The following is a 21,547-nucleotide window of genomic DNA, read 5'->3' as shown; positions in this document are numbered from 1 at the left end:
ATGAACAAAAGCAGCAGTTTATTCTTGTCTTACACACATGGCACAACATACAGAACCAGCACAAATAACTTACAAAATCTCATACACCATGCTTCCTCTCAAATAGCTTCTATTAAGTTACAACACCATAACAAATCAGGTATTTAGTTACAACAGATCTTCAGACACGAATAGCCTCCCATTCAAGGAGATACTGTTTTTGTAAGCTACTTAGACAAACATCAGTTTTTTACATGTTTAATATAGTATGGTATCCTTAACAGAGTTCAAGATATTCACAATGAGAATTGAATGCTTTATAAAACAGTAGAATTTCTCATCTCAGTACAGGTCTGTATTTTTCCTGTCTTGTCTGGTTTACTGATGTGTCACAAATCGTCTTTATTCAACTTTCCAAGCTAAAGATTACTTAAAATGAGAACCAAAATTCTATTTACAGGGTTGGGTTTTTTTAGATTTAATAAACATGTCTTTCCTTCCCTTTCCCTTTCCTACACCCTACCCCAAACAACTACCATTTATTTGGTAGAAATATTAACCCTCAAGCTGCTATTGAAATTTGAAAAGAAAATTGATGATGTCTTATTGGGAGGAAAATGAAAGACAGTCTTAGTCCATCATTAGTTCAAAGAGGTGAACAATTTTTTCTCCTAATGTCAGAATATGTGTCTGTTTGAAATCAATTACTCCTGCCATTTATTTTTTAGAGATAATGTGCTACTTACAGGCCAACTTACTAATCTTCCATTTGTTTTTATTACAAGTTATCCCACTCTTTTTCATGCTATCACTTTCAGTATAATTCTTTTTTTTTTTTCCCTTGTTAAAAATTGTAACAGCTCTGGTTGTGTGGTACTGAATTAAACTCTTCTGGTCTCCATTGGATCAAATATATATCCCCTATCCATGGTCCCATTGACATTGTTGGGTTGACTCGCAAGAAGAGTTTTGCTCTGTGATTGCATTTCAAACCACACTGAAGCCTGTGGACATTTTACTTTTGTTTAGAGGCTTTGGATTAGCTCTGCTTGTATGTGGCTGGCAAATTCTAGCCCTTAAGCAGTTAATCAGTTTTCTAAAGAAATAAGCAAAAAAAGTTTCCTTTCTTTTATACATACAATATGTAGGTAATTTTTTACATCAAGCATTATCATAAAAAGCGTGTTTATGTTATTTTGAAAATGTATTTTTACAGAAATTTATAAACACATATCAAACACATTCTCAAAAACTGGAGAAAATACTGACACAAAACCTGGAAGAGCCTTAGTGGAATTCTTCCAGTACTGTTTGTCTACTTGCATATTTCATGTTTCAGTGTCTTTTACTGCAAACATAATTTGGATATATGAGAACAGGTAAAATCGACAAGAAATCTCCAATACTTTTGAATAGGACATGGATCTGTTGTTTAATGAAATAATTTGACGTCTATTGTATGGTTTTTAACCTGGCATGCCCATTCTGTTACCGTTTCTCAAGCTGATCAATACTTCAATTCCCAGTCTCATTGACTTCGGTGGGAGTACATGTGACAGTGATGTATGCAAAAATACTGAAAAGAGTTTCCCACTTTTTAAATCCTTCTTATGTCAACAATTAATATTATCCATATTCTTCTTTATATATAATGCAATTGCAAATACTGCAGAATTAATATTTGCAAACAATACTCTAAAGGAAATCAGTGTACAAACTTAAGGAAATAATCTGCTTACAGTTGCGCTGTAGTTCTAACAACCTAAAAGTTGTCTTGCTTTGTCTTGCTTGACAAAGAGCAAATTTCACAGGTCCAAATGCTTTATTTTTATGGTTGTTTACATTAAACTAGATATTCCTCTAGCCTGGAACAATTTAAGTTTAAACATATTTATGTCACACTAACATGAAATCAGGATGTTATTTTCCCTTGCCACTACAAAATTTCAGTACAGTCAGTAATGGACATTAACGCATATAATCTTAATGAAATGCACTTTTGAGATAGTTTGTCTAACACCATACTGGATAAATTATAGTACTACCATAGTTTCCTATCTTGCAAAAGTTTAAAAATACATTGAACTTTTTATGTTAGAAGTAGCCTTACTGACTGTAATGACATTAGTCACAGTCCAGGAGATTAAAAGCAGAAAAAGGTTTTGGTCTTTGTCTCACTATTTCATTTATTCTTTAATGAAACAAAATAAGAAACAACTTTTAAGTATTCTTGAAAGGCTTAAAATATAACTGGTGAAAGGTCATTGAGTGTAATATCTTGCAGGTTACTTCATTTAAACAGAAATGTTTTCCCATGGCTTGAAATACTTAATGTGTAATCCTTGCTAGAGGGGAAAAACGCAAGATGTATCTAATCTCAAATTCTATCTAGATAACATATATAGTCACCCGTAAAGAAGCCCTTTTAACAAAACAAGGTGTGTTAACTTGATCAAGAATTTTTTTTAAGAATTTCAGACACTGTAACAAAACATAGAAGAGTAAAATGCAGTAGGTTGGAAAGGACCTCTAGAGGTCATCTAGTCCAACCCCCCCTGCAGTAAGCAGGGACATCCCCAACAAGAATCCAAGTGTAAATAATTATATATGAAAAAAAAATCCAGCTAGTTGCATGTGATGTAATATGTAAAGCAAATTGCTGAAAATCTCTTCAGTCTTTGGGATGATCAAAGTATAAATAACCAAAACATGGTGATTATGATTGAATTTTCATAAAAGAAGGTTTTTGATGGAGGAGCAGAAGGAATTCCCCTCCTACTCACCATACTTCCCTTCTCCTGTGAGCCACAGGAGGCTTTTTTTAATTATTATTTAGATATAGTAATATATTTTAATGAGGTTATCTTCTTCTGTACTAATAAGGTTTCCAATGACTTTTTCATAAAACATATTCCTTTCTTGTTGAAATTCATAGTGCTTCAAAAGTTTCAGACTACTTAAACTCCAGAAGAATATGAATCTGATCCAATTATTGCAAAGTCTAATGAAACAGATTTTTTTGTTTGTTTACTGTGAAAATTTAGTTACCTTCTGTTCTGAAAATTCAATCCAATTTTTATTTCCCCACCCCCCAAAAAAAAGTCTTGCAGTTACAAGCTTTTGATTATGCACAGCAAAGAAAGAAAACTGCTCCTTGCTTATGGAAATATATATAGTTTTTCAAGTTCCAATCCCTCTGCTAACCATCACACAACATATGCCATTTGGCAATTTGTCTCCTGGGGTATTCACAAATTTCTTTCCAGTGTTCTCCACCTGTTCCTTCTGCTGAAGATCCCAAGGTTAACCGGCCAATGACCTCATTCCTTGACCCTCTATCTGAATCTAAGACCAAAAATTCAATGCTGATATCATCAAGGCTCTCACAAGGAATGTCAAAGACAAACAATTCATTGAACACTGCATTGGGAGTGCATTTCTTCACATGGGTTTTCTTTTTAGAAATTCTCTTCTTAGCATGGTACAGGTTCACTTTGACATAAGGGTCTGCAATGAAAGGAAAGAGCACAGATCATCCACTGAACAGTGTTGTTTAGAAGTTCCTTGATCTAGTTAATGGTAAATTTCATAACTTGGTAATCTAATTATGTCACAATAAAGAGAGGGGTAGTGAGTGAAGTTTAGAATGTGATTCATCCAGTCAAATATGGATGCCTCCTTCATGAGGCAATTAGTAGATTCAGTATCACTAAGGTTGGAGGAGACCTCAAAGATCATCAAGTCCAACCTGTCACCACAGACCTCATGACTAGAGTAGGGAGGACACTACTGCCCACTAGCAGGCTTGAACTCATGACCTTCCCATTAAGGGTCTTATGTGCTACCAACTGAGCCACAGCAGCCCAAAAACATCTCTACTGTTCTGCTAGATGCAGATATGGTCTGAAACTTCACAATAGTCTAACGGACTCTGACAGTATCATTTCATATTTACAGATAACAGAGATCTGCCTTTCTCATGTTCTGCCAGTAGGAGATAACCATTGGCGTCATTCAGATTTATGCAAACAAAAGCCTCAGATTGGACATTATAAGCCCATGCTGAGAGAATGGATGAATGGATGAGAATAACATCTGTTGTGGTTCTACCAATGCCACTTAGTTTGATGACATTGTTCCCACTCATTTTTATTATTAAAAAAAAAAAAAAAAAAAAAAAAAAGGACTAAACTTTAGTACTAAATGTAAAGATGTGGTTATTGTTAAGACATATGCTTGACTTTATATCTGTGCTGGAATACTGTTGAAGAAGGCAAAGAGATGTGGCTGTATTTTGAACTGTCAACCAACTTCCAATGTTTGCATTCCTCATAATTATCAAACTGTTACAATAATGTCTTCAATAATGGCTTTATTTCTCCCTTTAGAGGAATTTTAGGGAATGTTTTAAAAATCATCCCTTTAGAGTACCTTGGCATTTATTTTTTTTCAGAATATGAGGGCCTCTTGCCCATTTTGATAGTGCAAAGATGCAGGACAAAATCTTTTCTACTGAATCCAGTCAAACAAAATAATCTAAGTCAAAAATCAGCTAATGAATATCAAGAATAGTTGCCTACTTTTTCTTTAAAAAAGTAAAATTTAAACTGAACTATATTCAGAAATGTGCAAAAGTTATCAGCCTTAAATGGCTGAATAGTGAAAAGGGTTTTATTTCCTTAACCTGGCAAAGGTTTAACAGGGATAAGGTATGATAGCATGCATCTTCACTTTAATGGTTTACCAACATAATTTTAAACACTATAAAACATTTTAAAAATAGTATTTAATACAATTAAAATGTTCATTTGCTTTGGAATTAATACATGCCACATAAGCATTAAAAATATCAAAACTGGTATCTGCCAGTGGATTCATGTTGTTCTTTTCTGTTATTTTCTGACTGTTACCTCAGGCCAGCTATTGGGTAAGACTACAATATTTGTCTTCACATTATTAGCTCTGTTAGGAGACCTCAGCACCAATGATCAGGGGAAACAAGGAGGCTGTGGAATGGAGTAACTTCTGAGTAAAAATTCTCCATCTTCCTAAGGAGTTTGAGTTATACAGCTGCTTAGTTTAGCATGTAGAAATGCCATTTCGCCCTCCTAATTTTCCAAGATTTATGTTGGACTCACAAGTTGCAGAGGAAATAAGGACTGCTGTAGACTGCAGGATGTTACTGGTCCCAAAACTATGTTGAGCCTGTCCTTAATGATGCAAATAACAACAAATAACTAAGAACTGTGTAAAAGAGCTAGATGTCCAGGTGTGGCATGGATGCCTGTATGTCTTAAAAAATATTTTATTCATATTATAGGTAACAAGATTGTACTGAGGAAAGCAGAAAAGACAAACAGATTTTATAGTTTACTTATATAGTTCCAGTTATACAAATATATGAATTTGATGTGGTGGAATGTTCAGATAGTTTCTGAGAATAAAAAGGGTTTTTCCTACCGGCATGAAACTTATTCAGACTTAGTCTGCTGAGATCAGTTTGCTTTCATGTTGTCTTTATTAAATCTCCACTACCTGTTGTGACTTTGGGTGTGGTTAACAAAAGTATGTATGGTTGCTTATAGTAAAGTGAACTGTTAGGTTCCTTGTATAGCCTTCCTTTTTATATATATGTGAATAAAATTCAGATCAGAAGGGGGATTTCAGTGGAACTTCATCATGTAAATAGGAGTAAGCTTTAGCTTTCTTGCATTGGATCCAGAACTGATATGAGTAGTAGGAAAATTGAATACATAGAATACATAGAATACATAGAATAAACCAGGTTGGAAGAGACCTTCAAGATCATCGCGTCCAACCCATCAACCAATCCAACTCCGCCCAAGCAACTAACCCACGGCACCAAGCACCCCGTCAAGTCTTCTCCTAAAAACCTCCAGTGATGGTGACTCCACCACCTCCCCAGGCAGCCCATTCCAATGTGCAATCACTCTTTCTGTATAGAACTTTTTTCTAACATCCAGCCTGTATCTCCCCTGGTGCAGCCTGAGACTGTGTCCTCTTGTTCTGGTACTGCTTGCCTGGGAGAAGAGACCAACATCCGTCTGTCTACAACCTCCCTTCAGGTAGTTGTAGAGAGTAATAAGGTCACCCCTCAGTCTCCTCTTTAATTATGATTCACTGGTTCAAAAAACTACCTCCTCCTCCCAAGATATTAAAATTAAAGAGTATCAGTCCTATATAGACACCAACAGGAGATGTGCTGCTGTTTGTGTGGTCCTTTGTTATGCACTGTTCATTTTCTGTATTTGTTTTATCCTTAGTATATTCTACACTTGATGTTATTATGTGTATCTAAGTGGAATTTCAGCATAATCTTCAAAGGAGGCTCTATTGAATTAAAAATAATGCAAGATCAGGAAAAAGGAGTGCAAAAAATGCTTCCTCTTAGTGCACCCCAAGTACAGCTTATGGTAAAGCATGTGTGTTTTGCTTCAACCTGCTTCCAGCACTGACATAGTTCTCCCCTTCACCTTGCCAAATAAATGTTAGTGCTCACTGGGCCAATTTCAGCAGATGTAACTGGTTGCTTTTCTTGGTGCTAAGATGCAAAAAAACCCATATGATGATCTCATTCAGTATTAATCTTCTATAAATAAACAGATTTTTCTCACACCTAAAAGATTTAAGTATCTGCAAAAAAATATCACATACTTATATGACAGATGGATTCTGTTCAGGACAATCACAAAACTTACTGGTTTCTACCGCTAACAGATGTCTCTTTTTCCTTTTTATTTTGTTGTTGTTGTTGTTTGTTTGGTTTTTTTTTCTTTTCTTTTTCTTTTTAACATGATCAGAAAACAAATTTGTAAAATATATACCCTGGAAAATAAAACATTGTTCCAGATATGAAAAAAAATGAATAGGCTTCAAATAATAAATACACCCTTTCTGCTTTTATGAGATATTTTTTTCTCTTTGAAATGCCACATTTCAGCAGTTTTTTGTCTGTTTGGTTTTTTATTCTTGGGTCACATTCGTTAGTAAAGTCATTACCTGACAATCCTGATACATCAGATTTAGGTAGATGCCTGGCTTTTAAAACAACCACGGTAAGCGTATTTGTTGTAGACTGATAACAGAGAGAGACCAGTAATTCTCCACGCCCAGATGATTTCTGAGAAAATGAAAGAGAAAAAAAAAAATAAATAAGACCACCTATAAGCAATTAAACTGAGCAAGCTTTAAACCACAAAGAGAATATTTACAAATATCACATCAGTCTATGATCTGAAATAGTAAAAAAGAATGTAGCTTATGGATCTATGAAGCTTTATGCAACATAAAAAATTTCCTTCTACTATATCATACAATTTCATATAACTGGTTATTGCAATTAAAAAAATATGTAAGTGAAAGTATAGGCTGACATGACATTAGCTTCTGAGAGAAAAGAAATCCTGCATCCTGAGAGGAAAAAAATATCAGTGCATGAAACAAGATCTTGAGATAAGCAAAATTTTCTAAAGATTTATTTTTTTAAAAAATCCAATAGATAAAAAAAAACAACCAACCAAAAAACCCACAACCCACAAAACAAAACCAGACCAGTAAAATGTTTTTAAAAAGGAAGGATTCAGTTAGTGAAATTTCATCCCTGCCATTTTGTAAGGTTGTATAATATACAGGAAATAAGGATGAGATCAAATACTTTCTTTTTGATTATTAGATTTGAATTTTCAGGGCTCGTTCATTTCATAGAAAGGAGGGAGTCCAGGAAAACAAACAAACAAGCAAACAAACAATACCAAAAAGAAAAAGAAAAAAAGCCCACATTTTATATACCAGTAAACTCAACAGTTATCAATAAAGCATCAGTGACATAGTTATAGCTGTTGTAATACAGTAAGAGAATTGCAAAATAACAGTATTCGTTATAGGTATGCTGGCTGGTAGACATTTATTTGATTTGTCATCAAGCTTTGGACAAAATCAAATTGAAAGTCAATACAAATTCCACTTCCTCAGCAGAGATTAAGAGACATGTGTGATGTATGGGCATTTCTGTGGTTCAGCTGTGATGGTTGAAAATGATCTTTATATTCTGAAATAAGGGAACATGCTATGAAATACTTCTATTGTTATAAAGTTTTGCCATTGACTTCGGTAAGTCATTGGCTTCTCCCTCACCTTATTTTCCTTGGTAGAACAGCAGCCTGTGTCACAATTCTTGGAAAACAAGGCAGTAAGAGCACAAAGTGCAAGAACATTCTACTGAATCAACAGTAGATGTCCAAGAAGTTCTAATTCCTTAACTGCATTCTTTAAGGATCTGCTATGTAACTGATTTAAGTGATGTAAGTTTAAGTGAAAGATTTACACTGACTTAAAAAATATTTAAGAAAGAATTATTCCAAACATAAAAAAGGAGGGAGGAAAAGGGGAATGATACATGCCCGGGGAGGTGGTGGAGTCACCATCCCTGGAGGTGTTCAAGAGGGGATTGGACGTGGCACTTGGTGCCATGGTCTAGTCATGAGGTCTGTGGTGACAGGTTGGAGTCGATGATCTTTGCGGTCTCTTCCAACCTTGGTGATACTGTGATTCTGGGTGATTCTGTGAATTTAGTGTAGACTGAGGCCTGTTGAGCTAATGAGAATTGTCCCACTCAAGCTGAATAAGCAAGCAGGTTTTAGTACATTGGCCATGTCTTGCTACATGCTCATGGTAATGTTCTTTTATTACATTTGTGTGATTGTTTCCTCATACTTCCACCATGGAAGAACCTCAATGACTTGCATAATGAACTTGTTCCCTCTTCTTTCCAAGACAACAGCAGCATTACACAAGAATCATAGCTAACACTAACACAACATTTTTAAAGTTTAAATAAAAAAATATGTTACCCTAACATTTCTTTTGATGATCTCTCTGTCCATTAGCAGCCTTCCTTCTGACAGTTCAATTCCTGCGAGGGGAATGAGGACTTCTCCAATGACATCATCTCTGGAAAACCTGTCAAAGCTCAAGATCATAAAGTGAAGTGTCAAGTCTTGGATTTGGCTATAGGGGATCCCATAAAATGTGAAGGTCTCATCAAAAGCTGGATCTAAGGTTTTTCTCAGCACTCTGGTTTTCACCTTGTGCTTTTTCTCAGGCAGAATTGTCATTTTGATGTAGGGATCAGAAGTCATTGACTGTTCATCCATTGCTGGCAAGCCACGTGCTTCTTTGATGTTCACTACAAATGCCTTTTTCTCAAAGTTGTACTCTAAGGAGAAAAAGATCGTTCCTAGCTTGTCTTGTTTATCCTCAGATGACAGGGAAGTGGTGGACTTTAAACTGTCAGGGGATACTGAATCTTTCTTCCTTTCTGCAAAATGCTTAGGAGACAAATTTTCAAGATCTGGAGAGCTCTGAATTTTAGGGCTTGTTTTCGGAAAGTTGCCATTTAAATCTCTCTTCTCCAGGTCAAGATGCAGAGAATTCTTTGGCATTGCTGATTTGTTCTTTTCTTCATTTTTATCATCTGCTCCAAATTTCTTCTTACTATTCAGATTCTCAGGATAAATATCAACACCCTTCAGAACATGGACAAACTTATATGGAGGGGTCTTACTGGATTTAGAAGATTTACGTTGGCAGCAAATCCAAGCAAAAAGGGAGATAGAGAAAACAAGGCCAAATGCACTAAAGATCCCAACCACTGCAGGAATTTCATCTGCAAATCAAATAAATAGCAACAAACACATAAGCAGCAATTCCTTGGACTCTGTATGATATTTAATAAAGCAACAATTTAGTAACGATTTAGCAAAACAAACTGATATGAGATGGTAATAGCAGCAGGATCGTCAGACTGGAAGTGCTTTGCATTACACATATTGCTCGCCATCTGCAGGCACAACTGTGTAGTCCCATACTAAGGGATGCTTGTTATCTTAGTATTTTTCCATGCACAGTGTTTTGGAGGAAAATACTATTCCCATCCTAATAGTAACAACTATTAGTAATTGCTCAGCTACCTCATCCCTCTGTATGTAATTTGTGAGTTTATGTCTGTGAGAAACACCAGCTTTCAAAAGACTTTTACTTTGACTTTATGGGGCTTTGTTGTTTACATAAAACAGATTCTAAAATAAGCATTACTTATAGATACAACATCTGCTTTTGATACGCTTTTCTCGAACACTTTACGCACTCAACTCATTTTTTTATGGTCGAATCCCCTAATTGCCTGGAGGTATTTCTTGAAAAGACTGGTTGTAATTGGAAGTTATAACACTCAACAGTTTCAGTGGGAATGTCAATAATTTACAGGAGGAAGTCTGCCAAAAAAAAAGAATAATAATAAACCTAGTGTCTTTGCCAGATAGATGTGATATTGGGCAGTCACATGTGAGTCTAAAGGTGAACTATTAGGTTTATCATTGATTACCTCTAAATTTTGCTTTTAAGACACTATGAATAAAATCTATGGTGAATTTTCAGGAAGGATCACTGCTTTTTAAGAGTATATATGAAAGCCATTAAAACATAATGCTCTTCTACCTTAATATGAATGCTTTACTTAATCTGAATAAAGAGAAAACTGAGCACTACCTCAATTGTCATGTGGATACATTAGTTATATAGAGAGTATCATTAGCCCTTCAAAGCATGCATCACAAGGTAAATGAGAACAACAAATTGGAAATCAAATTTTGCCTGTAAGTAATATTACTGAGTTTAAACCTGAAATGTAATAATCAGAACTTAATCTTTATTCCCTGCAACAGTGGAAGACAAGCAGAATATTAATGGAATGACATTGTTTATGTATAAAGACAATTGTATAACAGTTCTGGTTCTCTTACAAATGATTAGCAAATCATTCCGGATGAGCAAAGCAAAACTACTCCCCTCTATGTATTACTAAATCAGCTTCATTCAGGTACAAGACAGGCAGAAAGATGTGCCACTACTGTATCTTTGCTTTTAGTGGGATGATTTTTTAAAAAATCACAATACTATCAGAGTAAAGTAGGACATAATGTTCCAGAACAGAAAGGGTCAGGCCTGGTTATTAATTTCTGCTGACAATATTCATGTCACTTTCCCTTTGCCTATAAGCTTTATCAGTCTACATACTTTACTGCAAGAAATTAATAGAATGACTGAACATTATGTGCATAACCAAAAAGAATCTCTCCTAAGACAAGCACATGGCTCTGAGTTTCAAGAATTCCCTGGGCTGCAGAAATTTAAATAAACATGGTATGAAGGTACAAAGCAAAAAGTAACAGAAAACTAATCAGAATACTTTAATAGCTTTTAAGAATGATTTGCACATTTACAATACTTTTTCATGAGATAACAGACTTTTTTATAGCAATATATATTACATTATATTTCAATTTTACAACTAGTGAAAGCAGGGGCAGAATCCATTTAATGCTTAAAGTGTTAAGTATCTTTTTTAAATAAGTAATTAGATAAGCATGGTACTAATAACACAAGAGTGGTTAGGAGCATCAAATGGGTGGGGTAGGTAAGAAGATGAAATGGTGACTAAAATGGGCTTGTATTTACAACTAATTATGTGGCAACCTGTATTTCTTACTGTTGTCATAATGTAGATCAGTGGGTTAACATTCAAGGCAGAGTATTCATAGGAAACTTCACCTATTGATTCTGAAAGATGTTATTATTTCAGTTATGTGATATAAATCTGTCACTTCACTTGAGTGAGTGGAATAATTCTTGAATTAAACCACTGCTAATGCAAATATAATCTAGGTTAGAGTCAATATTTGTAAAGCAGAATTAGGAAACATTTCTACTTTCTGCTTTTCTGAGTAAAGCTATTTATGTAGCTACTTTATAAGTGTACATAAATGACTGTTTCTGAAACTTCTGGTATCACAGTTAATCACATTACATCTAGTATGTAGAAATGACAAATGCCAGAAAGAAATGGAAAGTTAATTTTTAATATTGTTTTTCTCAACTAGCCCTGTCTGATTAAGATTAATCTGTTTAGTTGAAAATACTGACTGTGCTTTTTTCATCTTCCTAGCATTGTCCTTCACAAGACTACCTTTCAATGTAAATAATGGTTGACAAGTCTTTCATTACAAGAAGAAAAAAGAAAAGGGAAGGAAAAAAAAAAAAAAAAACCAGAACAAACAATTATTCCAAAACCAGCTTGAACAAAGATTTTCTCTGTGGCACAGGATGCATTTACATCATATAACTCTAAAGCCACACTACTTTTAACCAAGACAGAGAATACAACCGTAAACCTCTCTCATTCAAAACCACACCTACACAAACCTCTTCTTTTCTGCTGGTACTTTAATTGGGGGGAACGTTTAGGCAGGAAGAAAAAGAGGTAAGGGAAAGAAAACAAATTTGCAGAACTTGAGAGATCGAGGAGACCTGGGGGAAATTAGGTTCCTCCCAACACGCTGTGTGCTGGGAGGCGCTGGATGGCTCAGTAGAGGCTGCCTGCGTGCACTTCTCTCAGGGAGGGGAGCAGTCCTCAGCCCCACGGATGGGGAGTTGAGGCCGGGACACTTACCGAACTGCTGCCGGCTGTCCGCGATCGGAGCCATGTTGTCGGCGACCGCAGTGGGGATGCCCGAGCCGCTGCCGGCAGTGCGGGAGTCTGTCGGCGGTGCTGGAGGTGCTGTCCGGGGTGCCGAAGACTCCTCCCCGGGTGACAAGCGTCTTTTTCTGCTTTCCCCTGGCTTTCTGCTCTCACAGCGCCAGGGTAAATGTCTTTTCCAACGCAAGCCTGGTTTTGTGGTTGTTTGGGGGGTTTTGTATTTTTTTTTCCTTTCCCCTTTTTTTTTCTTTAAAGAAGAAAATGAGAAAAAAAAATATCAAAACCCGTAGACACGAGTGGTGGGGAAGGTGGAGGAGGAGGCTAGAGGGGGCTGGAGGAGAGGGGGAGGGGAAGCTTTGGTCCTCCGCTTTGCACAGCGATTTGCAACCCCTTTCCTGTTTTGGCTCTTCTGAGTAGCTCTGCTCCGAGACTGAAGACGTGGTTGAAAACCAAATTGACGCAATCCTGACGCTACAGGCTGAAATCAGCACCTTTCCCACCTCCCATCCCCCCTCCCCAGCCACCACACCCTCCTTCTCCTCCCTTCCTCTCTTTTTCTCCTTCTCCCCCTCCCTCTTCTTTCTGGGGATTGAACACGCAGTCATCGATTATTTTAACTGCCCTGCTGCAGGATATGAGCTCCCACCCTGCATCGGACACAGTGAAACACCAATGTTTGTGATTCAGTGCATCTCATGTCATACACGGGTGTTCCTGTTTTGCTGTGATAGGATTTATTTATTTGCTTATTGATGCAGCAGTAAACAGACTACAACAACGTGCAGGAGAGGGCAACTCACATGGTCCAGATACCTTGGAATCAAATGCAAGGCACATATTTTTCCTGTGACTGGTATGATACATTTACTGGATTTGAGTCATGAAAACTTATGATGTACCTTCTTCCTGTCCTCCCTGCTTCTTCCCACCATCCACCCCCACTTAAACATTCAGCTCTTGTGTTGGAAATCCTCTTGACCTTTCTGTAGGTCTAGAAAGGAATTAAATCTAGTGAGATACTTCTGGATTTTACCAAATTTAGATGTCTGTCTCACAGCTTGGACTAATAACATGATAAGGGAGGAGAAGGCTGGCAGGCAAAAGAAATATGGGAAACAGCTCAAGGAAGCAGAGTGCCCTGAAACTAGAACCACCAGAGGGTATGGTAACTGAAGACAAATCCTGGTGCAACAGAGTTGCAAAAGCCAGTACCTGGCATCTGACTTCTAGATTCAGCAGAAATCATAGCAGCCAAATTCAGAGCCCAAATGTGAATTCTGCTGCATAGATGTGAAACAGCTATTCCTGCTCTACTAAAGAACAAAATCCAAATGCAGGCATAGGCTGGCATGACCTTTCCCCATGATGGGCCACCCATGTTTGTATATCTTGGCCCACAGTCAGATCAGTGAAGCTCCTTGGATTTTAGAAAAAATAAGCTGAGAAGGTCATGGAATCACAGCAAACTAGTGTCAAAACACAGCCAAATGGACTTCCTGGCTTATTCTGAGAGTTAAAAACTTATTGGTTAATATTGTTTATGTTTACCTGCTTCTGGCACACTATTAGTGACTTAGTCTTGGTATGAACCTGCACAGATCTTCCAGGAAGAGTCATATCTACCACCTAAATCTTAATCAGATTCCATCCCATTTAACAAAACAGAGAATAGCTTGACAAAAAAAAAACAAAAACCAACAAACAAACAAAAAAAAATGTGATCAACTCAGATATTAGAATACTGTGGAAACTGGTATTTAAGCACAATTTGGCAGCACAATTTGATTTGAGATATTTAGGTTCATGTGTTGGCAGCAATCCAAGCAAATGTGGCTCAACTTCATTCTCCTTTCCTCTCAGCCCTGCTATCCACTTCCCTTACTCTGTCCAATATCCAGCCCTGCTGAAAATGTTCATCCACCAAAAGTAATTACATTTGATTTTAAACCACATTGCAGCTATAAAAGCCCCCAGATGTGACTGAGATAAGCAAGATCTCTAAGCAGATTTATAATTAAATGTGCTTAACTGAGTTGTTAGACTATTGTAAGCTGCTGTTTTGTTGGATTTTAAAAACAGTGGACTGAGAATCAGTATATGTTATATTTGGTAGTGTGTTTATCCTATTTGAGCTGGTATATGGCAATACTATATGTTATGTTGACACTTGAATTATTGTCAATTTTTAAAGCTTTTTATTTTAATTCAAAGATGTCCGTTCTTGATAGATAAAAATATATGGAATGCTTGGAAATATAACAGTGATTAATTCAGATTTTCTTCCTTTTATTTTTTTAAGTGTCCCAAGGGTTTTTTAGAAGCTTTCACACATCCATGTCTTTATATACTACAGAGGTCATTTCCTTTAGTATTCACAGAGGAGGTTAAATTTACATGCAAATGCTGGTGAAAAAAAAATAAATCCTTTTCTTTTATTTTTTTTCCTTTGGTATTTTTTCAAAATTTTGATACTACATGCTAGATTTTAGACACTAGTCAAGATCTGAATGGTGCTGAGTGTTATACAATATTGTAAAAATCTCTCCTTTCCATTTCAGATCGGGTTATGCTTAGCCTTTTTTAAAACAGTATAGAAAATATTTGGTCGGTGAAATAGCAAATAACTACTTTCTTTTACATGACTCCTAAACCTGCTATATTTAATTACGTGACTCCACAGCACAGAGTGCACATCACAGAAAATACTTGAGGAGGAGGTGGAGCATTAACTTGCTGACACATCTTGAGACAGATGCACTTTTTACTCCCTGTGTTGTGAAAGCACCATCTAGTGTATGTCTCAGACCCATCACCACCACATAACTAGTGTACACCCATGCAGACAGTACAAACACAAAGGTACATCACTAGCTGACTGTCAAGTGGCCAGAGAGGAAAATCATTACATGATCTTTGTGCTTTTCTAAACTAAGTGACTATTTTTCAGTTCAGTCTGACACAACAGCAATGACTCTACAATTTTGCAGTTATATATTCTTCAAATTTCCCTCTGATTTTATAAAACATCCTTTATACTTCATCAAAGCCTCATATAGTTTGAACAGATTCTTAAGCAAAAATTTGGACTACATACTCACTGGCCTGTGAGTATTCTCTTAATTTCCAAGTACATCAGATACAATGAACAAAAATATTTTCAACTCAGAGACAGATCATCATTAAGATGAGCTGGTTCAGATTTCAGCTGCACTGAGTTGACATGGACTAATCATATGCAAAATATCTCTGTACATGATCTGGCTGACTATCACAACAAGGCCTTCTGTAGTCTGGAAACCAGATTACCAGTGCACATGCATGCTCAAAGCATCCTCCTGCTGCTACAAGAAGAGGGAGGGTTGTTGCTAAGCAACAGAATTTATACACTTCCCAAAGCAGATAGTCCTCAGATAAGGGTATGGGGCTCAAAAAGGTGGTCCCACACATGCAAACAAATTATCAGTGGTATACATATCTCAAAGCTTGCAATGTGAAGAAAACCTAACCTTTCCCCTTTAGAACAGAAAAAACCCCAAACTTATTCTAAACAAGATTCTTCCTGCCCCAAAAGTCAACCAGTATTTAAAAAATAAAACTCAGTGATTTGTATGTATGAGGTGATGCTGGTGAAACAGTCCCTTTCCATCTCTATGAAATGTTCCCCTGGAGCATAAAGAGAGTTTCACATTTTCAAAAATAGCATCTAATTTTGAGTTCTGCAGTTTCCAGGTGCCAAACTACAGGCGTCAATTAATACTGTTCAGTATCTATGAAAATTAAGCCCTCCAGCCATGCTTACAGTATAAAACCTCAATGAGAACACAGCCATTGGTCCCTGATTTGGGGAAGTGCAGAGCATTCAATGCTTCTTAAAGTCAAACAACTTCAAAGGAATTTACAAAGAATTTAGGCAGTTACACTCTGCTTATTTTCCACTTTGGCAGTTAGACTCTACTTATTTTCCACTTCAGTTAACACTGCAATTAGACAGCAGAAAGGAGCTAACATTCTTTTCTGTCTCATATCTCAGCCTCTGACACTCCTTAAATGTTTAAAGGCATGTCTTTGCTGCGGCAAACCTGGACTTGTCACCTGAAGACTCAGTCTCCTGGCCTTACAGGTTTACTGTTCCTATTTACTTTGTTACTGAACTCAGCTTCACACATTTTAGTGTCCAGTTCTATATGAAACATAGAATGGTCTGGGTTGGAAGGGATGTCATAAGGTCACCCCTAATCCAATCCCCTCTGCAGAAAGCAGGGACATCCTCCACTAGATCAGGCTGCCCAGAGCCCTGTTGAGCCTCACTTTGAGCATCTCCAGGGATGGGCCTCAACCATCTCCCTGGGCAAGATGTTCTAGTGTTCCACTACCCCATGATGAAGAACTTGCTCCTAACATCCTAACATCCAAATCTGCTCTTCTCTAGTTTGAGGCCATTGCTCCTCACCCTATCACTACAGGCCTTTGTAAACAGTCTCTCATCCTTTTTGTGGGTCCCCTATAGGTACTGGAAGGTCACTATTAGGACTCCACAGAGCCTCCAGTTTTCCAGCCTAAGCAGCCCGAACTCCCTTGCCCTGTTTTCATGGCAGAGATGCTTCATACCCCTGGTCCTTCTCATATTGAGGGCTCCAGACCTAGATGCAGTACTCTAGGTGAGGACTCACCAGAATAAAGTGGCAGAATCACCTCACTCAATCTGCTGGCAACGCATCTTTTGCTGCAGCCCAGGATGGCCTATGGGCTGCAAGAGCACAGTGTCTGCTCATGTCCGGCTTCTTGTCCATCAGCACTCCCAAGTCCTTTTCTGCAGGGCTTCTTTCTATCACTTAATTCCCCCAGTCTGTATTGATAAAGATAATTATTCTGCCCTATGTGAAGAATGCTGCTCTTGCTCTTGTGGAGACTCATGAAGTTCACCTGGTCTCACCTCTCCAGCTTGTCCAGGTCCCTCTAGAGGTCATCCCATTCCTCTGGCACACCATGAACTTGGTGTCATCTGCAAACTTGCTGATGATGCACTTGAGCCCACTGTCAATATTGTTGATAATAATATTAAACAATACAGGTCTCAGTGTGGACCCCTGAGGGACACCACTTGTCACTGCTCTCTGTCTGGACTTTGAGCCGTTGAGCAGGATCTCCCGTTTCTGCTGCAGTATGATACATATCTTTTGGACTCTATTTACTAGACCCATACAGATACATCAGATACCACAGCATGCCTGAAATGGCACAAGAGATATGTATTTCGGTAACTGAATAATCTTCAAGCTCATACACCTCATCTAAGCATTTAATTTCAGGTCTGAAAATGTAGAGATTAATTCTTCTTACACTTGATATTTGGGTGCATCATCTCTGAACATGTGTTTAGAGTCACTGAAAAGCCCTAAACTTCAACCAAGAACTAGGGGTACAAATCTGGAGCAGCAGCTGAAGGTGCTAGAGCAGTTAGTCTAAGTAAACTGCCCCAAATGTCACTATACAACAGCTTCTAAGGAACTCATTAAATTCCCAGGACCACTTACACATGTGCAGAAGTCTAAGTTAATGTTTTAAACATGAAATTCAGATACAGGCTGTGTAGAACCTTTCTATTAACTCCACTGGTTGTACTGATCAGGTGATCATTTTCTATAGGGGAATTTAGAACATGCTTTGTGCATACAAGCAGGAAGTTTGTTATCCCAGTTTTAGGGTTGACCTTCATTCCTAAGGTTAGGATAAGTGTATAAAGTTATTGTTGCATTTGTTCATTTTAAAAAATTAACATTAATTTTAAAAACTACATTAATAATTATTAATATAGTTATTGATTGCAATTAGTAATTATAATAATTAGTAACACGATATTTTAAATATATAGTTATATAATACTTTATTATTATTAAAAATAATTATGAATATCAATTAGTTTTTCTTCTTTATGGTGAGTGACAGTGTACATGTATGACTTGATTAGATGTCATTTCAGTAGCTTAAAGGTGATGTTTCTATTAAGGAAACATCATTGTTTGCTCGACTGATGACCAGGTTCTACAAAGAATGAGAAATGTTGCTAACCCCACAGAATCTGGGGGAGCTTGCGCAATATTTCACTAAGTATCAAGATGCAGAGTTAGGTTTTGGGGGCAGCAGTTACTAATAAATCCTATGACATTTCTTACCTTGTTGGTTTGGTGGGTTGGTTTGTTTTCTTTTTTGGTAGGTTGGTTTTGGTTTTGGTTGTGGGTTTTTTTTGACTGCTCCTTTACTTTTAAGGATAAATTTTCCAGGCAATGTATCAGTTCAGATGACAGATTTATTTCAATAACAGCTGGACACTACTGGGTTTAATATGCTAAGTTTCATGAGTTGTAGTGTGCATGAGCTAGTGAAGTTACTTTATCTGTATATATTTTACGGTCTTGGTAACCCAAGCAACTCAGAACAACTCTTATGCTTTCAGCCAGAGCTATAGGTACCTCAGGAAAGTTTTGATGGCTCTGCCAGTTAGGAAGAAAAAGAAAAACAAAAAAAAAGACAGTTTCATTTTCTTTTCAAGTACAGGTTTTGATACCAAGAGTGTTGAAAATCAGAAAAGGAATGAGCAAGTTATTTATGTCAGGAAACTCTTTTTGCTATTTACTTAGCATTAGGAAAGTATAGCACAAATAAGGAGAAAAGCTACATTTAGGGAATTAGGCTGAGATTTTAGAAAAGTATTATGATATTAGTAGGATCAAATTAATTTTATTTTCTTGCCTAATTCACTCAAACTTCTTTAAAAGTTTCAGTCTTAATTAACAGAGATCTTTTATGGGTTTTTTTGCTTTATTTTGTTTTGGGGTTGTGTGGTTTGGTTTGGTTTTGGTTTTGTGTTTGTTTTGTGTTTGTTTTGGTTTTCTAATTAATAAATATATAAGGACTGAGGACTACACCAAAACAGGAATTTAGGTGCTTAAACTACACCTAACTCAAATTTTATGAGACAGAATCTTAAATTCAAACATTGAAATCACTACTGAACTTATGCTTGGAACTGGGAACATCTTAAGACACATCAGAACAATAAGAAAGAATTTCTGTTAAATGTTTTCTTTTCTGGCCATAGAAGAAAACTTGCTTTGATATGTAAAGAATTCACATGCCTACCTGATTTTTTTCACCTTGCTCACCTGTTTCATGTCCATCTCATGGCTATTAAACAGCACCTCTTCACCTAGCTGTTAGCCTATTTTTGTGATGAGCTTGCCCCAACTAACTAGAACAACCACAGTTCAGACTAGGGTATAAATGGAACCCCTCTGGAGACATGATTTTTGAGTGATCCTCCCCTTGGACTAGGGTGCCATCAAAGGATATTTTGTGCTTTGAGTGAGTCCTCATTCTCTCTTTGGTGCGTGAATACTATCTTCTGGATTTATAGGCTTGAGTGAGCCCTTGTCGCACTTTTGGTGTATGAACTTTTATGGGTAGCCTTGAGTGGGAGGCTTTCCCTTTATGAGTGTGTGTGCACACATATTGGTTCATCTTTCTAGAATGAGTATTTTTTAAATATTAAGAATTGATTGTATAGCAGTATATTCCTTGTTGGTGTCCAAAATTGTAATTTAATTTTGTTGGAAGCAGTGGCAAATAATTTTGCTTAAATAAATCTGTGGTTTATGTAGCTATTGCTGTCTGTTTTGTGGGAGTCTCCATGCTAGCCTCATGGAGCAGTGCCAGACAAAAGCATCTACAAAACCTTACTTCCTTCTAAGTCATCAGACATTAGAGTGTTTCACCAGGAAGTTTGTAATCAGTTTCAAGTCTTTAGTATGTTCTTATTTTTTGCATTATCTTATGCATCATTCTTTAGAAGAAAAAATAGATGCCTTGACATTTTTCCAACGTAAAAATGGGTTATGTGAGAAAATAAAATTGCAACCTGAATGCACCCATATTCCTTCCAAGCAAGGCTTTAGTGTAGTATCTGTAGCAGCTAAATATTGCATGGAGCACTTCAGTCCAGAGGGAGGTTTGATATTTAGGGGCACGAATAGTGGCAAAATTCTCTGAAGCTCAGAATAAAGACTATACAGGGATCTACCAAGGACAACTAATGTGCTGTATGCAACATTCTTTCTTAAGACCGCTCTTTGTGTGGACTTTATGGACTGTATAATACAATTGACCAAAGGTATTACTATTAAGTTTTGTAGTTTGTAGTTATAGAAATGCTGCAACATTTAGTGTCATACATGCACGTGCCCCGAGACACACTTATGATTTGAGAAATGAGTCTCAGTAAACAAGAAACAAAGGGAAGAAGAGACATTCTGGAAAGGATATTTTAACGAAAATTTTAAAATCCTGTAAAAAAAAATGCAAATCTAGAGGCAACTACTTTATCCCAAATGTTTTGCAATTAATGGGTATCTTCATAATGTGAACATTTTGACTAAAGTTCTTAAGGCTAATGTGTCTCAATTTAAGCATGTAAATTATATTAGAATGTGTGGAGTACTTCCAAAATTCATTGAAAATCTGATATCATACTGTTGCATACTGCACTCTTATTCTAAGTGACACTTCCTCACCACAGCATGTGCTCTTTGGGGAAGAGAAACACACCAAGTGAAAAATTGAAATACAGTGTCAGAAAAATCTAAGTTTTTTAATGTGGAGAGGAGCTTCTGGAGCCACTAGAGAAGTAAATGGAAGTAGTAGATGAAAAACAAGAAATCTGTCCAGACAAAAGCATTTATGTGGCGTGTTCTGGTTTAACTAAATATAGAATTAAGAATTCCGAGCCAAGGTATTTCTACATCATTACTAGAACAGTAAAGTATATGTTGGAGCTTTTCTTTTCTATTCTTTATGAATCTTCAGAGCAGTAGAAAAACCCATTTTTCTCCCATTATTACTACGACTGTTTCTCCCAACTGTGCGTCCTGTATCCAAATGATTCATATACTAACCAGCAACAGGGAGAAATTAAGATTTCTTCTTCGTCATATGTAATAATTTTTCTGAGATGTGGTTTGG

General features: G+C 36.8%; 1 protein-coding gene across 2 annotated transcripts; it reads right to left on the bottom strand.

Annotated features, from left to right (window-relative positions):
- Nucleotides 1-2,595: 2,595 nt before the first annotated feature.
- On the bottom strand, nucleotides 2,596-12,777 carry SYT4 (synaptotagmin 4). 2 transcript variants are annotated; one of them, XM_009904963.2, is made up of 4 exons: nucleotides 12,506-12,777; nucleotides 8,850-9,664; nucleotides 7,000-7,120; nucleotides 2,596-3,486 (listed from the first exon to the last, which is right to left on the bottom strand). In XM_009904963.2, exons 1-4 carry the CDS (start codon nucleotides 12,537-12,539, stop codon nucleotides 3,179-3,181), a joined length of 1,278 nt encoding a protein of 425 aa, XP_009903265.2. In that variant the 5' UTR covers nucleotides 12,540-12,777; the 3' UTR covers nucleotides 2,596-3,178. The 2 variants fall into 2 exon arrangements, with proteins under 2 accessions (XP_009903265.2, XP_054034724.1); XM_054178749.1 differs by having other exon boundaries at nucleotides 8,856-9,664.
- Nucleotides 12,778-21,547: the final 8,770 nt, after the last annotated feature.

The sequence above is a fragment of the Dryobates pubescens genome, chromosome Z (genome assembly GCF_014839835.1).
Source record: "Dryobates pubescens isolate bDryPub1 chromosome Z, bDryPub1.pri, whole genome shotgun sequence".
In the NCBI taxonomy this organism is placed as follows: domain Eukaryota; kingdom Metazoa; phylum Chordata; class Aves; order Piciformes; family Picidae; genus Dryobates; species Dryobates pubescens.
The sequence above is the reverse complement of the archived record's forward strand: the minus strand, read 5'-3'. Positions and strand labels throughout refer to the sequence as shown.

Excerpts from the sequence above, each read along its gene's own strand:
- SYT4 (XM_009904963.2), bottom strand. The coding sequence starts at position 12,539 with ATGGCTCCGATCGCGGACAGCCGGCAGCAGTTCG. Across the intron at positions 7,121-8,849 it reads TCATCAAAAGAAATGTTAGG|AAATCATCTGGGCGTGGAGA; the intron begins GTAACATATTTT and ends TCATTTTCTCAG. Across the intron at positions 3,487-6,999 it reads TGATGTATCAGGATTGTCAG|ACCCTTATGTCAAAGTGAAC; the intron begins GTAATGACTTTA and ends CTTTCATTGCAG.